This window comes from Aquila chrysaetos, chromosome Z (genome assembly GCF_900496995.4).
Source record: "Aquila chrysaetos chrysaetos chromosome Z, bAquChr1.4, whole genome shotgun sequence".
NCBI classification, from domain to species: domain Eukaryota; kingdom Metazoa; phylum Chordata; class Aves; order Accipitriformes; family Accipitridae; genus Aquila; species Aquila chrysaetos.
The window spans coordinates 1,614,691-1,640,406 of NC_044030.1; the positions used below are offsets into that span (position 1 = coordinate 1,614,691).

Here is a 25,716-nt window from a genome sequence, read left to right on the forward strand (position 1 = left end):
TTAAGGAATTTTAAAATTTGGAAGGATGGGATTGATTTCCAGGACAGGAAGAGGTATGTGCAAGGGGGAGGGGCCCAGAGTGTATCTATTTAAAAAACCCAGAGAAAGACTGGGCACTTTGAATTACAAAATGGCTTGAATCTTACAGCTGGAGACTACTGCTCTCAGCAGAACTGTGCTAAAAAGAATAAGTCAAGCTAAGAGTTATATATTAAACCAAAGCAAAATCAATCTGGGGACAGGCATTAAAAGCACTTTTTTACTTGGAAAATAATTAATGTGTAGAACAGTCTTCTAGGTAATGTCACTGAAACAAAGACATGGGTCATTCAGTAAACAGTTGGGTATTGTTCAGAAAATGCAGTATTAAAATGGGGTAGAGGTTCGATGAACCTAATAGCCCCATTCTCAGACATGCCTTTGATCTAATGTATCCTAGTTGGGCATTTGTTACTTGATGCCAGCTGTTATTGCTCATAGGGCAAACACTATCAATTTCTCTTAGTTTGGCTCCATTTTAGCAGTCTGAGAGAACAAATCCGTGTTGGAAGTGCCCTAAAAATGGCAAGAGGCTGCGTGTATGGGAATGGCTTCAATGAACCATATTATGCCCTTCTAATTTTAACCTGGATACTAACTATGCAGCTATAATAATGCAAATCAGCAACTCTTTAGGGAAAAAAATGACCCAAGAGATTCCACATTTTGTAAGTATTTACCAGGAGGAGGGTCATTTTTATTTCCACTTAAGTTTTGCTACGTGAAACTGGTTACAGGGATACAAATTTTATATCTGTAATTTATGTGCTGTTTAAAATGGCACTGCATTCCTGCTCTGAGGTTCCCGTTCTTGGAATTGTCGGCATTCTCACAGCAAAGTCATAGCATTTCTGGAAAATGATGTGAAACATCAGTTAAAAGTTGTAAGAAAAAAATAAACAAAACTTAAATGAAATTTTCAAGATTTTAACTAGAACGTTTTATTGGTGCTGACAATCTTGTAGAGACTCAGGTAGCTTGCAATATGATGTGACTGGACAATAGTATCATCGTGAAGATTGTTCAGATGAAATAACTATCCAGTTGTAGTTATGTTTCAAAAACAAGCTGGGTGGGTTGAAGCACATCAAGTGAGTCACATCTAATTGTCAGACTTGTTTCTTTAATAACTAGTGGTACACCACGCTTAGATGAAAGAATTGAGGTGAAGTAGGACCATGGGTTTGTTGTACAGGTTATCAACATGGAAAAACCATGACTAGAAATGTCCTACCTAGTAAGAAAAGGATTTTTTTTTTTTTGCGGAGTGTTCTTCTAGATATGGGACCCAAGTGCTCTAACGAGAGCTACTACAGGTCTTTAAATACAGCAAAAGCCTCAGTGAGACTGGGTTTAAAATAATACTTCATCCAGTCCGTTAAGATCTGATTATTATTTACCATGGAAGCATCTCCATTTTCTTTTTCTACGTGAAATAAATAGAAAAAATGAGAGTAAAAATCTAAATCACAGTGAACTGGATTGTTCTAATTCCAGCAAAGAGAGAGAAGATGTAGGAAATTCCGTAAGTTTGTTTCTGAGTTCAAGGAAAAGTTCTTACAGGATCAAAAATAATAATTATTCAGCATTTCTCAGACTACCAAGACCTCAGGCATTTAAAAAAGAGAACCAACACTAATCCAGGGTTGCACTGGAAATCTGTCAAAATAATGCAGGCGGGAATGACATCAATTTGTTTCTGTATTTTTTTTACACATTCCATGCTTTTGCTATTTTCAAGTTGACTTTTGCCTCTTTAAAGAAACGGAGTAACAGATAATGTGTTTTAGACTCAAATCTTTCAGACTGCACCTTCTCCTGGCACTCAGGTAATTGGAACTGAAATTGCAAGACTGCTGAAAAAAACTGTTGGAGGATGTTTTAGAATATGTTCAAAAGCCACATTTCTTCCAGACTTACCTGAATGAGGGCACTGCCTTTGAAATGGATTCCCATAAGTGTTTACATTAATACTAGTGTGTTTGAGATCTGATACAGCTAAAGGAAATACTTCCTTTTTAATTTTTTTAATAGAAGTGTCATACACGATGAGAGGAGCTGTGATTGCCAGACGTAACTGGCTAATTTTGTAATGGAAGAAGCTACTGACTCTCCAAGGTACAACGAAAAAAATATTTTCTAGTGTTTTGTAGTATAAACACCATGCAGGATTTTACTGGAGCCTTAAAACCTGCATACTTAGTAGACAGTCTGTACCATGCAGATACGTGGGTTATCCTTCATTCTTTCTAGTCTTCTTAGAATACATCCAAGGGACAAAGCCTCAGGAAATACAATTGTCCTTTTAAGCTTAAAGGGTAAATGGGTGATCTTGCGATTAGAGCACAGTGTTTGGAGCTGCAGATGTGGGCTCTGTTTGTGATTGTGCCAAAACACCATGCAGCCAACTTCAGCATTTCCAGGGTAATCAGGAGTTGGGTGATGCATATAATGCAAGGACATAGGTAATATGTAAATGAGGCTGTAAGGATCTTCTTTGAAAATGATCAGAGAAAGCCACAACTTGAAGAGGAGGCTCCAGTAGGAGTGGCATGCCCTATGTGACACGAGGGCGGTGGGAATGGCCATATCTCACTGTACTGCCCCAAAAATTACAGCTCATGACTCTGGGTGCTGCCAGTGCAAATCTCAAAGGCTCTTGTGTCAGCCTGGGGCTGGCAGGGTGGCTCATCCACGGAGACTTCCCCTTCTCCATCACCACCAGGAGAAGCCCCGGGAAGCTGAGAGGCTGGCGTGCTGTCAAGCCCCCTTTACGTTTTTGCCTTGATGTCAAGGTTGGTGTGAGGCTGCAGGTTCTGGAAACTTCTTACGTCTTACAATGGCTCCTCTGGCTTTCACCGAACCCCGGCATTTCGGCGGAGTAAATGGTTTCTAATTTTTGTCAGAAAGTTCTCAAACAGCGGTACGCTCCCTCGTCGTGTGCTCTGCTCTCTCCTGCACCTGAGGATGTGGGTCGGTGTCTCCTGCGTGGGGTGCTCCACTTTTTTACGTGCTCTTGTCTGCTGGCAGTCAAAACAGAAGCAAATGGAAAAATAAAAAGAGCTGGGAAACACAAGGGTTAATGCTCTGAAGTCTGTGGGTGCAAACAGGGTTCTGTTAAAAATGAAATGAAATTGGGTGGAGGTAGATAAAAAGAAATCTGAAATAATTGTTCTGTAGAATATGGCCTTTCCACATAGGCAGAAATCTTTCTCTTCACTTCTGTCTGAAGAGAGAGTCAAATAGAGAATCTCATCTCTTAATTAGAAAGAAAAATACTCATCAAACACATCTCATCACTGGAAAGCTAATGATCCACAGCTGCTAGTCTGAAAGGGCAGGCTTTTTTTCTGAACAGTAGGAAGTGTTAATCATTTTGGATGAGATTTCTTTTTAAAATATACTGTAGTTTGCAAAAGAATAGGATATTCAATATTCTAACTTAAATTATTTTTTGAAGTGTTGTACACCAGGGATAGTGTCATGTGTCTCCCTGAATGATCATTTAATGCATGTGTCTCTCACTAAGAGTATCAACTGATGTGATGTTGTAAATGGCCAGTTCATGCCTGTGACTCTGAAAATCTTGATCTCATGGGGGAGAAGAAAAAAAGTCCTCCCTTATATTCTTCTGTGTAGGAAATGGCAGCTATATTAAACTGTAACCTTTGAGACTCCCACTCCTCCCTTAAAATAGTTGGCTTGTTTCAGTAGTGATGAGGATCCTTTTTTTAGACAGAGTTAGAGCCATTATTTCCTTGGAAGAGATCATACCAGATACAGTCCATGTTCCACTGGATGCTTTATAGGCATGGGCAAGTCCCAGAACTGCCCTTTTACACTTGTTCTTAGCTTTTCTGGATTATTTTTTTCCCCTGTACTTGCTTAATGGATGGATATGTAGGTTTGCCTCCTGCATTCATGCATGAAGTGAAGGTTTCTACATACCACTTCCCTTCTTCCCTCTCCCCACAGCTACCAGTCCCTTTATGCCTAAGAACTGAGCCCCTGGATTTTCTTGCTGTTCTGCACCAGATTTTGGGTTTGCTCATGTTTACTTAAAAGTTTTGTCTAATACCGGGAATCTACTTGTTTTCTCCCACGTGCATTTCATGAGTGCATTTCTCTTCTGGGGAAGACAGTGAGGCTATTTCACTTGCAGTGCCATCACTGTGCTGGTCTCGCACAGCACACATCTCATTTGTGTTGCAAATACAGAGTCCCTGTTTTCCTAGTGCCTGGCTGAGACAGGTGCCTGAAAGGAGGAACTGGTTAAAATTCAGCCAGACTAGATGGAAATTAAGGTGGCAGGTCAGCAAAATCATCTACAGGAGATGACGGGTGTAATAGCCACATTTTTGAAAGGTATGTCCATACAAGTTGTAAAGGGATAATATCTTAATACAATATTTTACTGGCCTACAGAGTACAGTGCTGTAAGGAATTAATACTCTGGCACTTAGAAACTTCACGTGAGGAGTGTTTGGATGGGAACTCATTGATGTTCTGGAGAACAGGGTACATAATGACCATGTTCTACAGTCTCTGGTCAGGTCCGTATCTCCTGAGATTGTCTAGGTTGCTGGCTTCTTTTCCATGGAGCTGGTGATTGTTTGGATATTACTTGATTTTCTTTCCATCTTTCTAACCAAAGTTCAGATGGAACCATAAGAGAGACTGTATGCATTGCCATTTCTCAACAGGTATTCTCTAGCATTTGCTTTTCTGATATTTGGGTGCTGTTCGCCAACTTGCAGACCTCCCTTCAGCGTGTATCCATTGACTCAGGGTGTTTCTGGGGTTAAAGGGTGCAAGGATTTTTTGCTTTTTCTTTTGAGATGTGACTTCTGTTGTAAGTTGGCTATATCAAATTTACTGCATCAAATCCACATAGATCTTGCCCTCAGAAGGATAGTTAGCAACCTCATAGAAGAACCCTCAAATTCCGTGAGCTGTTGTTTGCTTCTTATTCATTACCATTTCTAACAGATTTCCTTTTAAACTAAACAACCTAAAAAAGGCAGTTTTCTTTCAAATGAAACACTGTTAGAAGTGCCTATATCTTCTTATGTGTCACACACACTGCTTTTTCAGTTCTTTCAGTATTTACCATGTTTGTCTTGCAGTCTCACAGGACTTCCATATACATAGCAGTCAGTGATAGAAAGTAGGGGGTTGAGGTAAGTTAGCTCATCTTGAGAGAGATTACTTAAAATACAGATTTTTTTTTCTTTTATGTGGGAGCTTGAATTTGGTAGGAGCATTTTGTTTTAACTGTAAACAAAAATCCAGCAGAAGACTATTAAAATCCCCATTTTTTACTTACTCGGCTTTATATACATCTTGGCGACTGATTTGGGAAAGTGATCCACTTTTTAGTTTGCCTAGGTATTGGCATTGCTTTAGATTTGCTAGTTCTGTGGCACGCGACCTTCATTCACTTTAGTAGGTGGTAAGACCGCAAATATTCAAAAGCTTAACTATTTGGATTAAAAAGGCTTAGCAAGATTTCTGGGTGTATATCCAGCTGTGGTACATAGTGTGATTTGCTATAATACTTTCGTTTTTTGTTTTTGTCATATTAGAAGAAAACAAACCCAAGTTACATCTGGAGCTGGCTAAAATAAAGAGGGGTTTGTTCATAGGAAAAACTGGATGTAAAAATGGTTTTAGTTTGACGCCATCTAAGTCCAAATACTTTTAGTTCGTTCCTGCAAACCAATAATTTTGTACCAGCACCAGTAGGGAACAGGACCTAGCTGGATGTCTCTCTGCCAGACAGCTACGGGCTCTAACAAATGCTGAGGACTTGCAGGCTTCAAAAAAAGTCGGCTCTGCACCGCTCGATGGGTCTGAGGCTGAAGCCCGGTGTATGAAGCTTGTCAGAGCTCCGTGGCAGAGCGCTGGCGGTGGGGATGGGTTTCTCCCGGGGAGCGATGCCCGTGTGGCCCCAGTGCTGGAGAGCAGCCCCAGTTATCGAGGCGCACATCGCTGGGAGATGGCACCTGGCCACGATCCCGCCAGCCTCCAGCCGTGGAGTGCTCGAGGAGTTTTGAGCAAGCACTTCAACAAATCGAAGTTTTCGAAGGGGTGGACTTAGGTGGCTTCTCGGCATTCCTTTTAATCCCATTTTCTGTGATTCCGTGGTCGGTACTGGTTTACCGTGCTTTCATTAAAATAGTTGTATGTTTTTGCCTATTAGTGTGATTTTTTGCTAGCTTTCTATGCAAAAGATTTTTTCAGATTTGGTTGTGATGTTTACTTCTTCTGCTTGTTTGTGTGACATTAGTGACCAAGCTCATTGTTCTAAACAGCAAATTAATTTCTATTCATGGAAATAACTAACCTTTTCTTTCTAACATTGTGGTCTTAATTTTATGCCATTTTGCATTATTTTGTCCACATAATCATTATTTTATGAGAGAACAATTAATATTCCTCTCAGACTACACTGTTTTCCTTTTGCAAGAATTAAGTTGTGAAAGAATGAAAAGTGCAGCAGTTGTTTCGTGAAGGTAGGTGGGCAGTCAGCAAAGTGGTTAAACAACTTTCCTGCCTAAGGAGAGGTGGGTTTCTTTAGAATTGTTTTAATTTGTTGGTCTTAACTGTGCACAAGAGTTTAATGTAATGCTGATTTGAATCACTTTTTTTCCTGCTCTGTCTTCTAGCTTTTTCTTTTTGTGGTCTGGAACTTTGAGCTCTACATGATACCACTGGCTTTGTTGTTGCTGCTGGCATGGAACTACTTCTTGATCGTATCAGGGAAAGATAACAGGCAACATGATACGGTAAGTCTTCTCTACTTCAAGCGCATACATGTCCTTTTCTCTTTTTAACTAGCTAAAATTTTGTAACTGAGTTTAAATATGACATCTTTTTGAAAATGTCTCGATTCACAACGCTCGATGGACAATTTTCCCACCTGCAATTTAATTTTTCTCCAGCTGTCCAATAAATGTGTCTGTTTTTGTTGAAAATGTCATGTAAAAATACAGTAGAACATGTACTATCCTCAGAATCTGGTTTGTGTGGGAGCAGAGATGAGAGGCTTGCTGGTCAGGAGAAGGCAAATTCTTTGAAAATGGTTTTGTGTGGCTAAGTCCTTATGTTGCTTTTTTTTTTTCACTTATTGAAGTTAAAGGTTAAAATGATTCCAAATTGTTAACAGTTTCAGATCGTATCACATTTTATTGGATTTCACAGTTTATCATTAATATGTTACCATTCATTGAGCTTAATATAAGCTTTTCTTATTCTCTTCTCATCTAATGCCATCATTTAATTAAATGCATGTAGTTGGGATATGAAGTAGCAAATGTTTACTGATAACTGACATTTATTAATTATAAAAGCGTAGTTCAGATTTTCAGAAGTACGTATCAAAAGTTGAAGCTGTATTCTATGCTGTGCAAATTTTCTAGTATCCAGGCAGCTTACGGATTTCGCATGTGTTTTATTGCTGAGCCTTATGAATTTGGTATTTGTATCTCTATTCATATCCCAAAAGCAGTATGCTGTCTAGGACATTATGATCTGGATGGATAACTGGATGGGTGGAAAAAACACAAAACAGGTTAGATATTGGTCTCAGAGGATAGTGGTTAATGGAGGTTGGTAAGAAGTGGAGTACCACAGTTCACAAGGACCTGTCCTGTTTAACATCTCTGTCAGTGACCTGTAGGAGGTAACAGAGTGCAAGTTTTTGGGTGACACCAGGCATGTGGGACCGGTTGATACCCTGGATCTGCCAGTTAAAGAGACCTAGGTAGGCTGGAGAAATGAGCCAATAGGAACCTCATGAAATGCAAGAAGGAAAAATGTGAAGTCTTGCTCTCGGGCACGAATAACCCCTTGCAATCATGCAGGCTAGGATTGACTGGGAAACAGCTGTCTGAACTGGGCCTGGGCATCTTGGAAGACAGCAAGGTAAACATGAGCCAGCAACATGTCCCAGTGGGAAGAGGGCCTCCGGCACCCTGGGCTGCATTAACAGCAGCACAGCCAGTGGATGGAGGAACACCGTTATCAGCCCTTGTTAGACTGCATCTAGAAGAGTGTTCCATTTGGGGCACCCCAGTTCGATAAAGTCACTGATTAACTTGAGCGAATTCATTGGAGGGCTACCAAGATGGTGAGGGGCCTTGAGCACTTGCCCTGTAAGGAGAAGCTGAGGGAAGTGGGCTTGAAAGAGCCTGGAGAAGAGAAGGCTTCAGGTGACCTGAAGAGCAGCCCTCCACTACCTGTAAGGAGGTTATCAAGAAGATGGAGCTAGACTCTTCACAGGGATGTGTGGTGGAAGAGGCAACAGGCATAATTTGAAACAAACGAGGTTCAGACTGGAGAACCTTTTTTGCCATGGGAATTGTTAAGCAGTGGAAGAGGTTGGCCAGGCAAGTTGTGCAGTTGCTGTCGGAAGTTTTCAGGACCGGACTGGATAAAGCTCTGAGCAACCTGATCTGACCTCATGGCTGACCCTGCTTTCAGCAGGAGGTTGGAGTGCCTTTCCAGCCTGAATGATCCCATGACCCTAATGTCCAGCAACTGCAATTATTAATGACCAGAGGAACTGATACAGCCCTGATCCGGGCACTGGTATTACCTGTCTACATCACTAAGACTGTTATGCTTCCAAGGGTCATCTAAAATTAAGGGTGGGGATGGTAGAGGTATTCCCTAATCCCAAAGGTTGTTACATTTATGGAAAAAAGCCTAAGATCAAGATTTAAAAGATGCATTACTTAAATAACGGCCCGTAGTCTCCTGCTGCCTGAAATGCTTAAAGCTTCTCAACCTGAAGATTTTATGAGTAACTGAAATCCCTTGTGAAAGGAGAGATTTCACTTGTGAGCTGCAATACACTTCATTTCTCTCTGAAATACCACCTGCCTGTGAAGATTAATTGGGTCATGTAACTTTTCTAACAAAATAATGAAGCTATTGATGGGCTCTCTGTTGAGGACACCAAATGCTGCTTTAAAAATGTTCCTCTTTGTGAGATTGCTTCAGACCAAGCTATGCAGCTTATATCAACCAATCATGTTCATCCCAAGTATTTGATGTCTGTGCTGTTAATTACTATTTTTTGTTTAGGTTTATCACAAGTAAGTTGGGACTACATTTTTAATGATTTGAGCTTGGTTATCATCATGGTGAGCATCTGTCTTCTGTGAAGTGATCTTCAGACTTATTGGATGCCTTTCTAATTAACTCACAAATCTTCAGTAATATCACAAGTCCTTAGCTCAGGTCATTAGCACAGTATCATTAGATTAGGAGTCATTTAAATATTTCTGTTTTCCTATGCAGAGTGTAAATATTAACTAAATTAATTAGGCAGTGTTTCCTAGTGGCTAGAGAACGCTTCAAGATTCACATGATCTGGCTTCTGTTCCCAGGTCTCCAGAGATTTCTTGCGTGCCTCAGTGAAATCAGTGACTACTTACCTTAGGAATATCATCTGTCTTCAGAAGTTACTTTGAAATCCTCAAGCTAATGATAAGACAAAAAGATAAATATATTTTTTAACTTTTCTTAATTAACACTAGACAAGCATAGTTAAAAATTGTATGCACTTTAGGCTTGTTTCATGTCTATGGAAAATACTTAAATTTGGGACCTTCAAAAGTAGCTCAGAACAGTTAGTTTCCATTGTAATATCCCTACAAGAAAACAATTATCAATTTTATCAACAATTCAGGCATTAGGGACTGTAGTCTTCTGCAGGTCAATGAAATAGTGATCCCTGAGTTTCTGTCTGGATATGGTAGATGGACCAGCTTTAGCTCATCCTTGTTTGACTCTCTATAGACAAGGTATCATTTGATGTGTCTGCTTGGGCATCAGTTTCTTTGAAGTAGTTTGGAACTTATTTTCTTGTGGACTAATTCACCTGCCAAGTGGTCTGGGTTACTCCGTCATAATATGAGCCCACGCTGCTCGTTTGAATGTGTGTAGGATTGTTTTGCCCTTTACTCCGACTCCTAACAAGTTATATGTGTAAGTCCTTTCTTGAATTAAAAGTGCAATGAGGTTGGGGTGAGGGTGGGACCCGAGTGTATTTACTAATAGGAGATAAGTCTATTGGAAAGTCAGACAAAGAGGTGAAGCAGCATATTAGGCATTACTGCTTTCATGGACTCAGCTGGACTCTCTTTGTAGGACTGATTGTCACTGTGGCTTTAGTCAAACACTGGCACAAACTTAAAAGAGAAGCATTGGATTCCCTATCTTTTACACATTTAGATCAAGATTAGATGTATTTCTGGAAGATAGGCTTTCATCAAATACAAACTCTTGCATTAAATATTGGTGTAAGCGGATGTAAATAGATGTTGACTTCATGGACGGTTCTCTAAATGAATCTGTGAGAATTCAGAACTGATCTAAAATGGATAAACTTCTGGAATTTAGTCATGTAGCAGGTATAAAAAATCACAGAATAAATATTTCCTTCCAGTATTAAGCAAGGAAAAATATCAGTAAAATGGCATTCTTAATGCCTTCCTCTGAATTTTGCAGTAACATTTTTGCCTGAAGCTTACCTAGCTGCTTTCTCCAAGGATCCTTGCATTTCCTTATACTTGTACTCCTAAATATCTGACCTCCCGAAATAATTTATTTTTAGCGCAACTGCCATTCTCATCTTAAACCATCACCACCTAAACACACAAGACTAGAACTGAGTGGACCTTTACCGCTTTTACCTTTTTTTCTCCTCCTTTTTTCCATCATCTTGTTCACATCCTCTGAGGGAGAGGAGAGGTATCAGCTGCTGCCACTTTTCTATCCCCGCTGCTCCCTGTCACCTGTGTATGGCAGGCACAGGGTAGCAGAGCACGGCACGGTGACAGTCCGCTCGGGATACTCAGGGAGAGCAAGGATAGAGGGAGAGCAAAGGACTGGCTTATTTCAGCAACCTTGACTCTCTGGGAACCCCAAATCACATCTTACAATAGGTGGACGAACAGAAAAGTTCATCCCACCCAGCTGTAATTGAAAGACTTCTAGATATATTCAAACTAACAGAAAGTATGCTGAGGTTTAAAGCTTCTTTTCGGTCTTTTTTAAGAAACTACTTAATATTTTGATGTTTTCAAATGTGTTGTACAAAAAACCCTCACCTTTATAGCTTGGAGAAAACAGCAGCACTGCTATCTGGCGTCTTTTTTTCACTTCTATTTCTAAGCAAAAGTCATAGTTATTAGAACTGCATGAAGTTAGTGGAAAAAAAGGTCTTTCTTTTTTCCCTGCTTTTCTGCTTCAGGCTGTGTTCTGACTGCCTGCTGGAGCTGCCTAACTTAAGGAACGGTCAGATAATCCCTCAAAGTGATTAAAAATGTTCCCACTCTCCAGCTGCTCTTGTACCCTTCCCTGAGATGAAACAGTTATTGTGTGGTTGGAGTGTCGTATTGCAAATGAAAAAAAACGGTTTGCATAGTTATCAATTTTTTTTTTTTTTCCCCTGTGTATGTAAACCTGACTACCACAATTAGGACAAACTGTGACAGTCTCTCAGCTGTTGGGCCATAACACTTAACTGCTGTAACAGGCACATTGCATCTCCTCTGGTGACACTGCAAGTTCTTGTTCTTTCTTGAGTAAGCAGCAGGCAGGGAGCCCAGGTTGTCTTCTCCTTGATCCTGCCATTGAGGAGGAAGGGCTGGAGGAGGAGTGGACAGATCTGGCAGGTCAACAACCAGTCGCACAGCTGTTATTGACAACAGGCACTTGTTTTTTACAACTATGGGATCCTCTTTGAGGATTGAGGACTGCTAGGAAGAGGCAAGATCCACCTCACTAAGTGGGGCAAAATCTTTCCCGGAAGGCTGGCCAACCTGATGAGGAGAGCATTAAACTAGAAATGATGGGGGAGGGAGGTGGTGAAGACCCACAATCAAGTGAGGAAGTGGTGGTCTGAGTTGGGAAGCAAGGGGTGCAGGGTGAAGTGGGCAGGAGAGACCTCAAAACCAACCAAGCAGGGCAGAGGGGGCCCGCCTCAGGTGTACGCACACAGTTAAGGAAATGCCACCCTGGAAGAGGCTCTCACATCCTTTCTGAGAACCCAGCATGCCAGGGGGTTTCTCCCTGAAGTGCCTGTACATTAGTGTGCACAGCATAGGAACCGGAAGGAGTTAAGAGGTCCACGTGGAGTTACATGCATACATGATCACAGGGACATGGTGGGATTGCTCTCATGACCATCATGCCATGGATGTATACTGGCTCTTTAGTCAGGACAAGACGGGAAGGTGAGGAAGGGGAGTTTCACTTCAGCCCAGCAAAGAGAAGATGGTGAAGGGATCAGAGCATCTGGCATACAAGGAGAGTCTGAGCAAGCTGGGACTGCTCTGTGTGGAGAAGATGAGGCTCAGGTGGGATCCTAATGATGTCTATAAATACCTGAAGAAAGAGGAAGAAGAGAGAGACAGGCACTTCTCAGTGGTGTCCAGTGACAAGACAGTATCAATGGGTACAAACCAAAATATACGAAATTCCATCTGAGTGTGGTCACTACCTAGGACCAGGCTGTGCAGAGAAGTTGTGGTCACTTCCAGTGACCAGTATATCCATGGGGATACTCAAGACCCTACTGGACATGGTCCTGGGCAACCTGCTCAGAGGTGACCTCTCTTGAGTAGGGGTGTTGGACTTGATATCTCTGCTTGAGTAGGGGAGTTGATCTCAAGATGTCCCTGTCAACCTCTGCCACTCTGTGATTCTCTGACAGAAGATACTAATCTTTCTCTCCTTTTGGTCTATTATTTGTTAGGTTTTTTTCCCAAGCAATTTAAAATTTAATAGAAGAACAATGCACATGCCTGGAGTTACCTATGAATGTTCTTCTGCCATATATACCCCTATGGAGAAGAGGTTTAATCACTTCAGTTCACATCCTGCATTTATAGTTAATACTTAGAGCCTTTAAGGAAATATTAAATAGCTAATTTCCTCTTGAAGTTTCAAGTTGCACATGTCATTGCATAGAAAATGATGGTGAGCAGCTGGGAGTTAATGTGCCATACACAAATTCTTATGAATCTGTAGAATAGAGTATACACACATATTATTAATCTTGTAAGAGTGATATAAAATGGCACAATACATCTTTTAATTTCACTGGAGATTTTTTGTGAAATAGGCTTTGATGACTTACATTTCTAGAATATATGTTTCTATTAAAAGGTAGACCTGGACACATTTAGGATGAAATTTTGAGAATAGAAGAAAAATAACTTTTGTTAAAGACAACCTTTCATTTTGAGATTTTAACCAGTTTCTGTGGGTACTTTTTATATAGTCCTCCAATATGATATGTATAGTCAGATTTATTATTTATCTTTATGTGTCTTCTGGAAATTGCCACATGAAGAAGAACAAAACGGGGAATGGGAAGAAAGATGCTTACAAATATATCCATCTCACTGGATTCTTTCTTTCCTCAAGAAAGGGTGGTAAGCATGGTGAGCTTGAGTTGATTGTGCAAGCCCAGCTCAGTTGCAGCTAGAAGAGCTTTTCTGGTTAGAGTCCGATCACTTTCTTCTGGAGGCAAAGCAACAGTGTCTGCGAGAGCTTTTGGTGAATTTGTTGCTGCTCCTGTTTGGGACAGAGAGTGCCACCTTGCTGTACATTCAATACAGAAACCAACCCCACCAGAAGAGTGCTTGACTTTAACGACCTGTTTTCCTGCAAATTGAAAACTGAGTTACTGAGCAAATAAACAAGGTAGTAAGATGATTTTTCTGTGTTTCTTCACATTATGGTCTTAAAGCATGGAAGCATGAGTCCATAAAGTTCTTAGTTTGAAAACGTTTCAAAGGGTTTCATCTGCAGATGAATACAGGACAAACACCATGTGTTTCCCATCCACTGCCTGTGCAGTGCTGAGGGGTTTTGTGCTTGAAGTCCAGAAGTCTTCTTCTGCCAGGGACTCAGCAGTGATTTCTAGCCGAGGACTGAATTCTTGGCAAAATTAACTGAATTTATGGCAAAACTAAATATAATTGTCCCTCTATTGTAGCTAGACAGTGTCTGGAATATGTCATTTGCACAAGATGATACAAAAGGGCGTTGTCAGGTTGGCAATTACATCTTGACTTCGTTTTGACTGTACTTTCCTGAGAAGTTTTGTCTCCGGTGTGATAGCAACAGCAGCAGCCAGGAAATCCCCAAAGCATGAGAGCTGGTGGGAGAATACAGAGTTAGGCATAGAACAATATGTGTGTAAAACTAGTCTGATTCACGACACTTCTAAAAGTAAGGAAAATACGGTTGTTTTTGCAGAATGATTTTCAACATCATGCAGAAAGGATTTTACCTTCTATTTGCTAACCACTAACTAGAGCTATGTTCTCTGCGATCAGCACATCACTCCGAATGGTGCAGCAAAGTCCATGAGCTCTTCTTAAAACATGCAGCCTGCCTTACTTTTGCCAGATTAATCAGCACCGCAAACTTGCTCTGCATTTGTTACCATCTATAAAATAAGTTAGAAAGGCTTTTGCAAACCGGTCATCATCCGCCTGTGTGTTCAGTGTGGGTGCTATCAGAGCACAAAGACCACCAGCAACACGTGCCTGAATATTAAGTAGTCTGCTGAGAACCATTGCTGTCTCCATGCAGCTGTTTGTTCTTTCTATATGATCCATATAGTCGGGGAGGAAAAATGCACTATAGTGGCCTGCTATGGGACAGGGGTTTTTTTAATAAATCAGAAAAGAAACATCAAAATGTCAGCTTAATCAAGCATTTAAATTTTATTAATCAAGTCTAATTTTTATGACTGCAAATAATCGCTGAAGCTGGACAAATTTGCTCGAGATTGCATCAGAAACATAATTTTAATATTTAATGGCCTGCTGAATTTAAATGGAGAATTATCTTTATGAAACATGCTCTTCATAATTTGCCATTAAATGAGAAATGAACAAATCAACATAAATCTTACATAAAGGTTATTTAACTAAATGTTGGTACTATAAATATTTTAAATGCATTATGCACTAATTTAACAGTCACACAGTACACTATATAAAGATATAAGTTGGGCAGAAAGCGTTTCTCTCCTGCAGCATAATAGAATAAAATACTGCAAGTGACTATCTAGGCTACAGTTAAAAGAGACGGTCTGCGCTGCAATTATAATCCCTGCGTCAGAGGTTTACATACAGCATCAGAGTATTTAGTAACCCCTTACTAAAACTTTATGTGGCTGTTCTCATCCCGGTAGCAGTAACAAAAACCAAATGCACTACAGAATTGGAATATTTTGGCTGGTTTTGGTCACCTGAAGACAAAGCACCAAAACCAAACCCCACCCTAGATATCTCCAGCATTTTAAAAAATTGGATTTATTTCTATCATAAACCAATTGATTTTTTAATTTTAATTTTGCCACATTTTTTCAAATATAGTCTTCCAATATTGTGGGCATCTAAAATAAAATTGAAGTTCACCGCACATAGAGGCATTTTTTCTATGAGACTGTTTTAATGATTTTTTTTTGCATTTGCATCAAGATTTACATGGCAACAAGATTCATTTGACAGCTTGTAGTGGCTATTATAAATAATCAATATTATATAACCTAACATCAGTTTAGTTTCTAGTAAAAATTCCCATAGTCATGTGAGATTTTTATTCATGTTTGGTTCGGTTTTCTTTTACTTTAGCACATTTTAATTCAGCCTAGACTTTAAGAACTCTGGGACTGTACTGCAGTTTTAATGTATTTACCGAAATGTATCAACACCTGGAAAAAAAAAATAACTGAAATTACAATAATATGTGTATTACATACATTGTCACTTAAAATACATAAGACAGCTTTTTTCTACCAAGAAACTTGTCAGCTCCAGATTTGAATGTAAGCGACTGTGTAACACCCACAAGCTTAAAATTATTTAGATAAAAGCTGTTTTATAAGAGAAGCATATCTGGTCCCACTAGAATCTGAAAACTATTTGACTAGAAGTAATAATAACAGTGAAAACCAATATCGAGCCATTGCGTTCTTAATAAGATAGTTTATCATGAGATTTTGCCCAAGACTTCCAGCTCACAAAATTTTGTGAGGGTGTTGATTTTAATAGCCCTGCACAGTAAACTTGCCATTGATATTTAGCCAAGCAAAGAATGTTTTTTTTTCATTCTGCTAAACTAAAAATGAACCATTCTAAGAGACATCTGACATTCAAAGTGTACAGTACATGTTGAAGCCTTTAGATGGAGACATACTTCAAATAAACACCTAATATTCAGTTCACAGTGCATTGTGTAAATACAAGAAAGAGCTAAAATAAATGAGAACCAAGTATTGAAAGAAATATAGAGAAAAAGGCCTGCTACTTGTGCCATTTTTCTGTTAAAAATTACTTTGTCTTAACTACATTGGCAACTGAATATTGAGGGCATATAAAGCTGACAACAGGGAAAAGGTTGCATGTTCTTGTATAATAAACTGTATTTACTGCCCATGCATGTTGCCAAGAAATTTATTATACTGTAAATAAAAATTCTGTTGTTGACATTACAGAACTACGTGTAGTCAGTAGCATGCATCAAAAGGCATCTGATAGCCATATTAAAGTCTCATTTCCTATTAAGAATCAGACTAAATTACAACATGAGCACTTCCCAGAATAAGCTAAGAAAATGCGTTCTCTAGGAAGAAATAATTGTATTTGAGTGTCTCTGTAAAAATCAGGAAGTATTTTAGCAGTGAAGTACTAATGCTTTTCTTTTTAGTCTGCTGTATTCTGTACCGCAATATATTCAACCTTACTGGCAAGCTTATCACACTAATTATTATTACATCTAGTGGTTCAGTTATCTTGATGATTACTGCAGATGAAATACCCCAAGGTCAAAACATTAATAGTATAAATCAGAATCAGTTGTATTCCAGATATACTGAACTATTAAATCAGAATCTGTTAATTTGATTTTTATTTTCCTTATAAATGTGGTATAAAAAAGGTGGACATTTTAATTAAGCTGTATCTCCTTTAAAGTTTCTCCTCGACAACTCCATGAAAGAAGCAGACGTCCTGTTGTGAAAATGAGCACAAAACTGCTGCTGTAGCGGGCTTGTTGGCAATGAATGTCTTTGCTTCAACTTGAAGTACCTGGAAATGACCTGAGAGAGCCCACGTGGTTTTATGCATGCTTCTTAATCCATACACACCGCACAATTTTATATTACATTTACACATAAACGCTGAATCGAGTGACACACAAACATACGGTACAGTTTGTCGGGACAGTACGAATTAACATGAGATCCAGACGGTCCTGAACAGTACAATTCCAATCACATTCATTGCACATCTAAAATGTGTTTAATTTGGAACCAAATCTCATTCTCTCTTTTATTTTGTCTTATGAATGTTAATACCTTTATGTAAAAATACAAATGTCTGCAGATATTTTGACACCATAACATGTGATATAGCAAAAAAAGTGTTTTATTTTGTTTGTCATTTGAAACCCCCCCTATGTTTGAAGAACCGCATCAAGCAAGATAAGCAAATCTAGAGAAGTGCTGATGGGAGGCGGTGGGCGTTGCTTCATATTAAAGAAGAATATTAAGTTAACAGTCATCAGGGTTATCTGCAATCTGGTATTGCCTCTCCTTTTATTTTTTCTTTATTTAGCGCAGAGCAGATAGCTGGTATTGTTAACACGTGAAGACATCAAAGTATCTTCTGTGCAGGTGTTTCTGTTGGATCAGCCAAAGAAATTAGAACAGGAGACAATTCATGGAGTGACTTGCAGTTTGCACACTTAGTATGAGAAACGGCAGGCTGATACCAAGAGAGAAGGACCTTTCATTAGAAGCGGTGCTAAGTTTCAACGTGTCATTTTTCCACAGTCTCTTTAGATGGAGGAGGTATTTTAAAGTTCTCTCGTGGGGTTTTGATTCAACATAATTGTGAATAGCTAGAATACAACCCTACTTTGCAGGTGTTGAGGTTAGAAGTCCAAATGAATTCTTTCCTTAGAAATCCTGTTTGTTAGTCAGTGGATCACCTTTAGAATAAATGCAGGTTGTACTTAATTGTCAGCTTCCTCGGAGGACTGCGTTCTAGCCCACAAACACTGGGGTTTTCTTCGGCGTGCAAACGTGGTGGTTGTGCTTGCTTCTGGTAACCCGCTGTAACGGAGCTGTGCACCGTTGCTGCTGCGATGGAACAGATGCTTCTCCAGTCTCCTATGGATTATGAATCGTACAGTATTTATAGACTGAGTTCCTCAAAGGGGGTGGGAATGGATCAGGAACAATGGCAGTATGTAGGAATCAGACTGCATGCTCCTTCTGATTAATAAGCTTTTAATAGGGCTATTTTGCACAGGAAGGATCTTGCTTTGCAACATATAAACATCATCTGCTTACTGTTTGGCCATGAAGTAGCTGACATGCTGTATTTGAGGCCGTCTACGTGTGTTTTTTAAAATGTCATCTGTATTAGTATTACATTCAAGGGACAGTACCAAGAAGCAGGTTCTTTCAAGACCTTCTACCAGTATGCAGCATATAAGTCTGTGACAAGTGACATTACAGAAGGTCATGTCACTTTTAACTGCTTGCATTAGATCTTTCTGATTTCCCCAGTGCCCTTCCTTTGTTTGATTAATACTACTTGATTTCAAGCAAGGTATCGGAAGGCATAATTTAGAGTGAGTATTCTAGGGGCAATCTAAGATTTTTGCCATAGAACTTTTAATAAAATAACTCTAATGTTTCATTTTATTTTCATATGCTTTTTCCTGTCCTCCCTGTCTCTGCTCTCCCTCCTTCCCTGTCTGCTCCCTCCCCCCATCATACCTCCCCCAGGTACAATGCTTGACACAGAGATCCGAATAACTACTGTGTTCCCTCAAACCAAAGCAGCACATGTGCACTTTATTTGAATAGCAATGAGGCAGAATCAAAGGAGAAAAAATTCCATTGTGGGGGTTTTTTCTACAGTATTCTTACTACAATGTTAAACTGAAATCTGTTGCTCAGATCCACTGTATCTCTCTTGAACAGCCTTGCTTTGTTCTGCAGAAATAGATTGTACTTCAGTATATGGCTTTTGTAAGGCTTCAGCAAACTGATTCTTCATATATGATATGATTATGAAGAATCTACTTTCGTTGTTTTAATTTGTGTCAAAGTTCTGAAAACACTTGTTTTGGTGGTTTAATAAGTTGTGTTATTGTGTCTGTACTGTCTGAATGTTCATAGTTTGTTGGTTTTTTTCCTTTAACTCTTCCTTTTGAATTTCAAGACAAGTGAACACATGGGCTATGTTTCATATACTTTAAAGAATCATTTATGCATCTTGGGCATAGGAATGCTTTTACTACATTTTGTTTTGCTACAATAATTGAATTCTGTTTTCCTTTCCAGACAATTCAGTACTCTGAAGCTCAATGTAATTGGTGATATGACTAACCTAGAACAAGAGCACAGACTGGTAGTGGCTTTTGAATTAAAAAATGGAATGGAGGAGCTGGAAATCTGGGCTCAGTCCTGGACTTCAAGCAATTTCAAAGGACTTTTTATGTCTTTTGAACAAGTTAACATTTTTCTAGTCTATAGAAGCTTGTAAAGTAGTTTGAGATCGTTAGATGGGTAAGGAAAAAAAAGTGAGTTTGAAGTATTGTTACCTAGATAATTTAGAATGGGTATTGTCATGCAAGTGATTTCAGTGAGGTGCCATCATTTGCAACAATTTTAGAGGTTTCCAATTCAACTAATTGTCTCCATGCTAACTTTAGCGCTAATGTGAGATAGGCATTCTGCTGTTCAATCCTGTCAAGACAAGGAATTTCTGGATGTACATAAAAGAGATCTTTAAGTGTCTGGGGAATATTAATGTTGAAAAGTAAGAGACCTAGTGAGTTTAGTCAGCTCCAGGTGTAGGCAGTATCTGAGTCAACAGATTCAGGTTTATACCTTGGGCTTTAGTCACCTAATGATGTAATTACAGACTTTTTTCGTGTGGCAAAACTGATTTAAGAGGGTTTCCATCTCGCTGCAGCCCTTAACAGCTTGTTTTCATCCTCTTGTCTCAGTTCACCATTTTCTTGGTAGAGCTGATTGCTACTGTTTCTGGAGCTGCTCAGTAAACTGGGTCACTGCAACCATCCCCATTAAAAGTTTTAGGGTGGGTTTTTTTGAAGACCTCAATCAGTCCAGTGATGTAGTTTACAGCTCAGCTCCCCAAACACTTGGAACAGCCCAGGGAAGATGACAGTGAGCTACCAGGAGAGGAGAGGAACAAGGAGGTGATGCAGGTGAATGGGAAACTGAAAATGCCTTTGCTTCCACAGAGAGGTCCGTGCAGACAGGATCTCTCAGACCCCTCCAAATGGGATGCGTAAAATGGCATACTGAGCCAAGCAGGAGCTGACAAGCATTTCAGCAACATGCTCTCAACATTTCCCTCTCTCAGTGCTGAGATGTGTGACCCAAAGACCCCATCCCAAAGTCTCAGGGCACTGTCTCTGATCCCCTTTCTTTAAGAAATGGAGCAGAGCTGGCCTAAAAGGGAAACAGAGGAGAAACTGGTGAGGGAGGCTTCTTCTTCATGGATGGTGGCTAGAGCACAGACTTGATTCCTTCTTCAGCCTGAGGGACTCCACGAATACGTCTGCCTGGCTGGCAGCTGGTCAGAGGCTGCAGAAGATTTGGTCAGTCAGGCTCCTCCTGCTAAAATTGTCCTTCTGGGCAGGAAAGAATTCAAGAGTAATTGTTCCTTAATTGCTCGGGCCATGCTTCTTCCTTGTGCTTTTGGACATGCTCACTCTTCACTGTTTCTTTGTGTTTCTAGTTTTTCTTTTGATGCTAAGCTCCAGGACAGGGTAGCCCATAGACAGAATTGGAGGGTCCTTCCCCTCCCAAGTCCCAGGCTTGTTGCTAGAGGTGTTTTGGGACTGGGTTCAAACAAGGATGACCAGCTGAAACTGCAAATATTTTGAACTGTGCAGTTCACTTGCATGTATGCAGAGGGCTCTACTAGACATGCATGTTAAATCAATCTGTGTGTTCTTTACATTTTGCATTGGGCCCATGTAACATGATTAACTGGGATCTTCTTGATGGTTGAGCTAACTCAGAGAAAGGCATCTGATACACACTTTGTTTTTGAGTTCTTCTCCTTCCTGAATTTGGCTCTTGTGTAGTGTTAAAGTCCCTTTAGCTCTTGGACATGGATTTCGATTTGATGAGAATATCCTTGCAGCTGTGTTTGGGGGGCTGATTATGAAGTTATAATTTTAATGTGTTGTCTTAAATAACAAGTACACTAAAACCGTTTGTAGCTTCACCTATATAACAAAGTAAACTATGGTTTTAGTTGGTGGCAAGTCTCTGAAATAGGCCAAAGTATTAATGTTTCATATCAATGAGTTTTTCCTTTTCTTGTCCTTCTTATGCATATTTTATAATACATAGTATACACTTTTTCAATCTGTAATACAATCTTTGCTGACCTTCATTATGTCTGTTCTTATATCCTAATAAGTACTTACATATAAATAATGATATAAAGAGCCACATTATTTTCTGGTTATAATGAGGTACAACTTTACTTCAATTCCACCAATGGAGAATTTTCCCCAAGCTGAAGACTTGATCACAGTGTTATGAGAGAGTTTTAAGTCTGAATTTGCCACTGACCATCTTCGGAAAGTCATTTAATCTCTCTGTAAACTAGATTTAACCACTAGAGTGGTTAATTGCATGCTCATGATGTGATTAATAATTATTAATATTTGTAGAATGAATTGAATGTATGTATGTATTTTATGGTGTTAGACTGAAAAGACTTTAAATGGAAAAATATGTAGATGCAGACATGTGGCAACTGCAGCTAGCGATGAATGTGCATAAAGTTAGATGCGCAGATTGTATAAAATCACTATTAAGAAACACAGTGCTAATGCTGATAAAGCATACATTATATATCATGGCTGTAGATCGTAAGGAGGTAAACTAGTACAAATTTATTCCCAGCTTTGTATTCTTCAAAACTCTCTTGGTGAATGCTGTAAAATCCATTAAAAATATTGCACATTTCTGTAGGCAACAGTAAATTTAAAGCAAGCATTTGTGTGTGCTGCATAGGTACCAGTGGAGCTGACAAAGGATTCCTTTAGTTAAAACAATCATATATTGAATTTTGAACTACCTTTTAAATACTTAAATTGTCAAGCAAGTATTTTGTACAGGAAGGGTTTTCAGTATATAATTCCCTAATGTAGGTCAATTAAAGCTATAACACTTTCCTAAATTTGAATCTCAAGATCAAGTGTTTTTTCCTAGTTGTACATTTTCCTTCTGTGCATTTATTTCAAATGTTAATAAAGTTTTCATCTACAAAAGGTTTAGAATTGACAGAACAAAACTCTTCCTTTTTAAATCATGACAACTACTACTGTTTCTGTCTGCAGGTAGTGGAGGACATGCTAGAGGACGAGGAAGAAGAGGATGACAGAGATGACAAGGTAATTATCTTTCCTAGCACTTGGGTATCTGGGGATGGGAGAATTTAGACATGACACTGTTTTTACAGACAGTTAAAAAAGGAGTTGAAGTGTTTTAGTCCAGAAAATTGGACAGAGCTGTTTATCATCCTAACAATGCTACAGTGTGTTGCAGGAAAGGATAGAGGACTATAAATCCTGCCTTTTTTTTTTTTTTTTTCCTTGGTCCAGAGCTGGGTCAAATATTTTTTCTGCCAGGAACAAAAATAATTCAGCCTGTCTGGAACTTGATAGCTCTTGTGAAGATAACTGCAGTGACAACTGTTTTTGAAGGACAAAAATTTGTCCTGTCTTGAGTATTACAAATAGGGCTGCACTTTAGGGGAAAAATAGTGTAGAAATAGCAACTCCATACTGGTTAAAGATGGGATATTGACATCTATAATTTTCAAAGAATTACTTGGTAGAAGAATGGCTGATGTGTTTTGCACTCTGTATGACATTTAAATAATCACAATTCTCATAGACATCCACTTTATTTGAAGTTGGCATTGTGGCCCAGCAAGCTGGGAAACTGTTGCAGATCATTCAGCTATTTGAGCAAACGCGGTTCAGTTTGGAGGCTGCTGGTTGGGTTGAGGATTGCAACCACAGTAAATAACAGCTCATTTCCACATCTTATTGAGCCAAGCTATGGGACTGCTCGGATTGGTTGTCCCCCAGGGAGAGAGAAAAACCAGAGAGAAGAAATTAGAGTGACCTTGCACCACTGAAGCAATGGCTAGCGCTGGCAGGACAGCTTTCTGGTGAGATGAGTGCAGTGAAGACAGCCCTGTTGTTGCTGGTATTTTCATACCAGGAAGGAGATATTTGTGAAAGAAAAGGGAAAAAATAGATAATTTTACAAGAACTCTGAATTAAAATACAGATGATTTTGACCTTCACAGATGTTCCCCCACTTCTGTTACAGTAAAGCAATGAATTTTTTTTTTCCAGAGGAGAAAAACAGTGTATCTTAATTTATGCCCTTGACCTTTGTTTCTAGTTGAGATGTACAGTTACATACCACTGTAAGAATTCATAGGCTGGCAGCAGCATTTGAAATGTCAGAAAATTCACCGTGATTAGTTAATCCCCTGAATGATTATTTTTCTGTTAGCTAACACCTAAGATCTGAAAGATGATAAAAAAAAGAGTAGTTTCCACATTCCATTGCCAGTTCCAACATTTTACAATTGACAGAAAGTTATTATGTGAATTCTTCTATACATCACTTAAATCGTTAGCTACATCATTTCAGAATCAGCAAACACTGTAGTAACAAAACCTTCTTTTACAAAACACGTATGTGATGGTTTTTAACACTAAATGATATGGGCATACACTTCTGGCAATAAAATATATGATTTATTGCAAAGGTCAGTCATGTAACTGTGGAGAGCTTGTATTTTAACTCAACATGCTGGCTTTGAATCATCATTTCTTTTCTGATAAACATAGATCTGCCATCCATTTGAGGCCATTTTCTCCTGTTTTTTCCTGCTTTATTATTAGAGCTGGTGCAAAAGTATCACCGCAATAGCGTGTGTATTCCTGGATATTGTAATCACTGTGATTAGTTCACAAAGAATAGTGCTTGACTGCTTGTAGTTTAAGCCAGCCTATGTAGTTACCACTTAGTGGTTTTTGGAAATTGCTAAACAAACTCCTTTAAAAGGGAAGATGAAGGCGGGGGTCAGCCCCCCCCACCCTGCAATTCTCTGGCGATTAGCAGATGCCAGGCAAAACATACCCAATTAGAAATATCACTCTAGGCTTCAATGTTGTGATCTAATATTCAGCTTTCTCAAATTGTCACCAGAGTTCAAACATTTTTCTAGATCTGGTTACCAAGGTTGAATAAAAGTGAGTACTGACATTACCGTGTGCATTCAGTGAGCCCTTTTATTGAATATTTAAGAGCTGGTTTTCTATACAGAAGGTGTTTAGGTTGATTTCTATAAATTCAAAGCTATCTTCATGATTGCAAACATTTTGAGTTCTCGTGATTGAATATGCTGTTTGAGTGGAAAAGAAAATTACACGTTTTAAAATAAGCACGTATGGACTGCCATGTATATTCAGTACTCTCTGCAGTGGGCATTATTTTGCACTGGGCTAAACTGTAAAATGTATGTGCATGGTTAGGACCGAGTTGTTTGTTGTTAGAAGCTGGTAGGGTGTTTATTCCTTTCTGGCACACTAGACGTACTCTTAACTACTGCTTTTCCTCTTACATCTTTTTGTCAAAATGGAAGGGTGCAGTTTTGTATTATTTTAATTCATATATGTTTTTTCTTAAAGCTGTGTGCAAAATGAAGTTTTGTGAGAAAAAAATGCACGTTTTGTAACAGCAGCTGGTAGTGGCCTCTGGCTTTTATTATTTCTCTGTATTTTTTTCATACGGCATAATAGAAAAGTCAGGTAAATGGGTCTTCTTATGCGATAAAAGTAAAAAGATTAATAAATGTGCCAAAGCCTCACTTTAATTGAAACTGAAGCATATGTTGCAAGTATGTAAAATATGTCCCAGATGTTTGAGCATGGCCAGTGTCTTTGCTTTCCCTGATTACCACAAGGCAGCTATTAGTCCTGTAACCTTTGGACTTAACGGTAAATGGGGTATTACATGGCACAGAACTGGAGCACCTGTTTTCCATTCAGTAAAGACCCCTGGCAGGCTTTACCTAAGCCTATCCATATGTTTTCACTTAGCAGATTGTTGGGCGATTATGAAAAGTGTCTTTCTTTAGAGCCAGCTTAGATATTAGTCACTTGCTCACAGTGAAAGGGCAACTCTTTGGCTACTTGATGAGGTCCATGTGGGCATGCACTGATGTAGGTTACGGGACGCGTGATGGAGGGACGTTGCTCGACATCCCTAGGTTGCAGAGTTAGAGAAGTAATAAACTGAGGATGATGAATGCTCAAATGTATGTAATTAGCTAAAGTAATGCATTTTATTAATAGTGGTATGTAATACTGAGAGGAGTTTGACAAGGTAGATTTGCACTTACATATTACTTAGTCTCATTCTAATGTTCTGGATTTTAGTAACTATTTTTTCACCCTCTGCTGTAATTAAGGTAGACAGGACTGTCAATTTAAGGTCATAGAATGGTTCTTTTTTCCTGGAGAATATTAACTTTCATCTTCAGTTGCAAT

The 25,716-nt window shown here is 39.2% G+C and overlaps 1 protein-coding gene across 9 annotated transcripts in view; it reads left to right on the forward strand.

Moving 5' to 3' along the window:
* MCTP1 (multiple C2 and transmembrane domain containing 1) overlaps positions 1 to 25,716 on the forward strand; it is a 292,028-nt gene that overhangs the window by 227,596 nt on the left and 38,716 nt on the right. For all 9 annotated transcript variants that reach the window (XM_030004938.1, XM_030004937.1, XM_030004939.2 and 6 more), the window contains 2 exons: positions 6,708 to 6,827; positions 22,480 to 22,533. In XM_030004938.1, the coding sequence (XP_029860798.1) occupies positions 6,708 to 6,827; positions 22,480 to 22,533 (174 nt within the window). The remainder of the gene's footprint in view (positions 1 to 6,707; positions 6,828 to 22,479; positions 22,534 to 25,716) is intronic.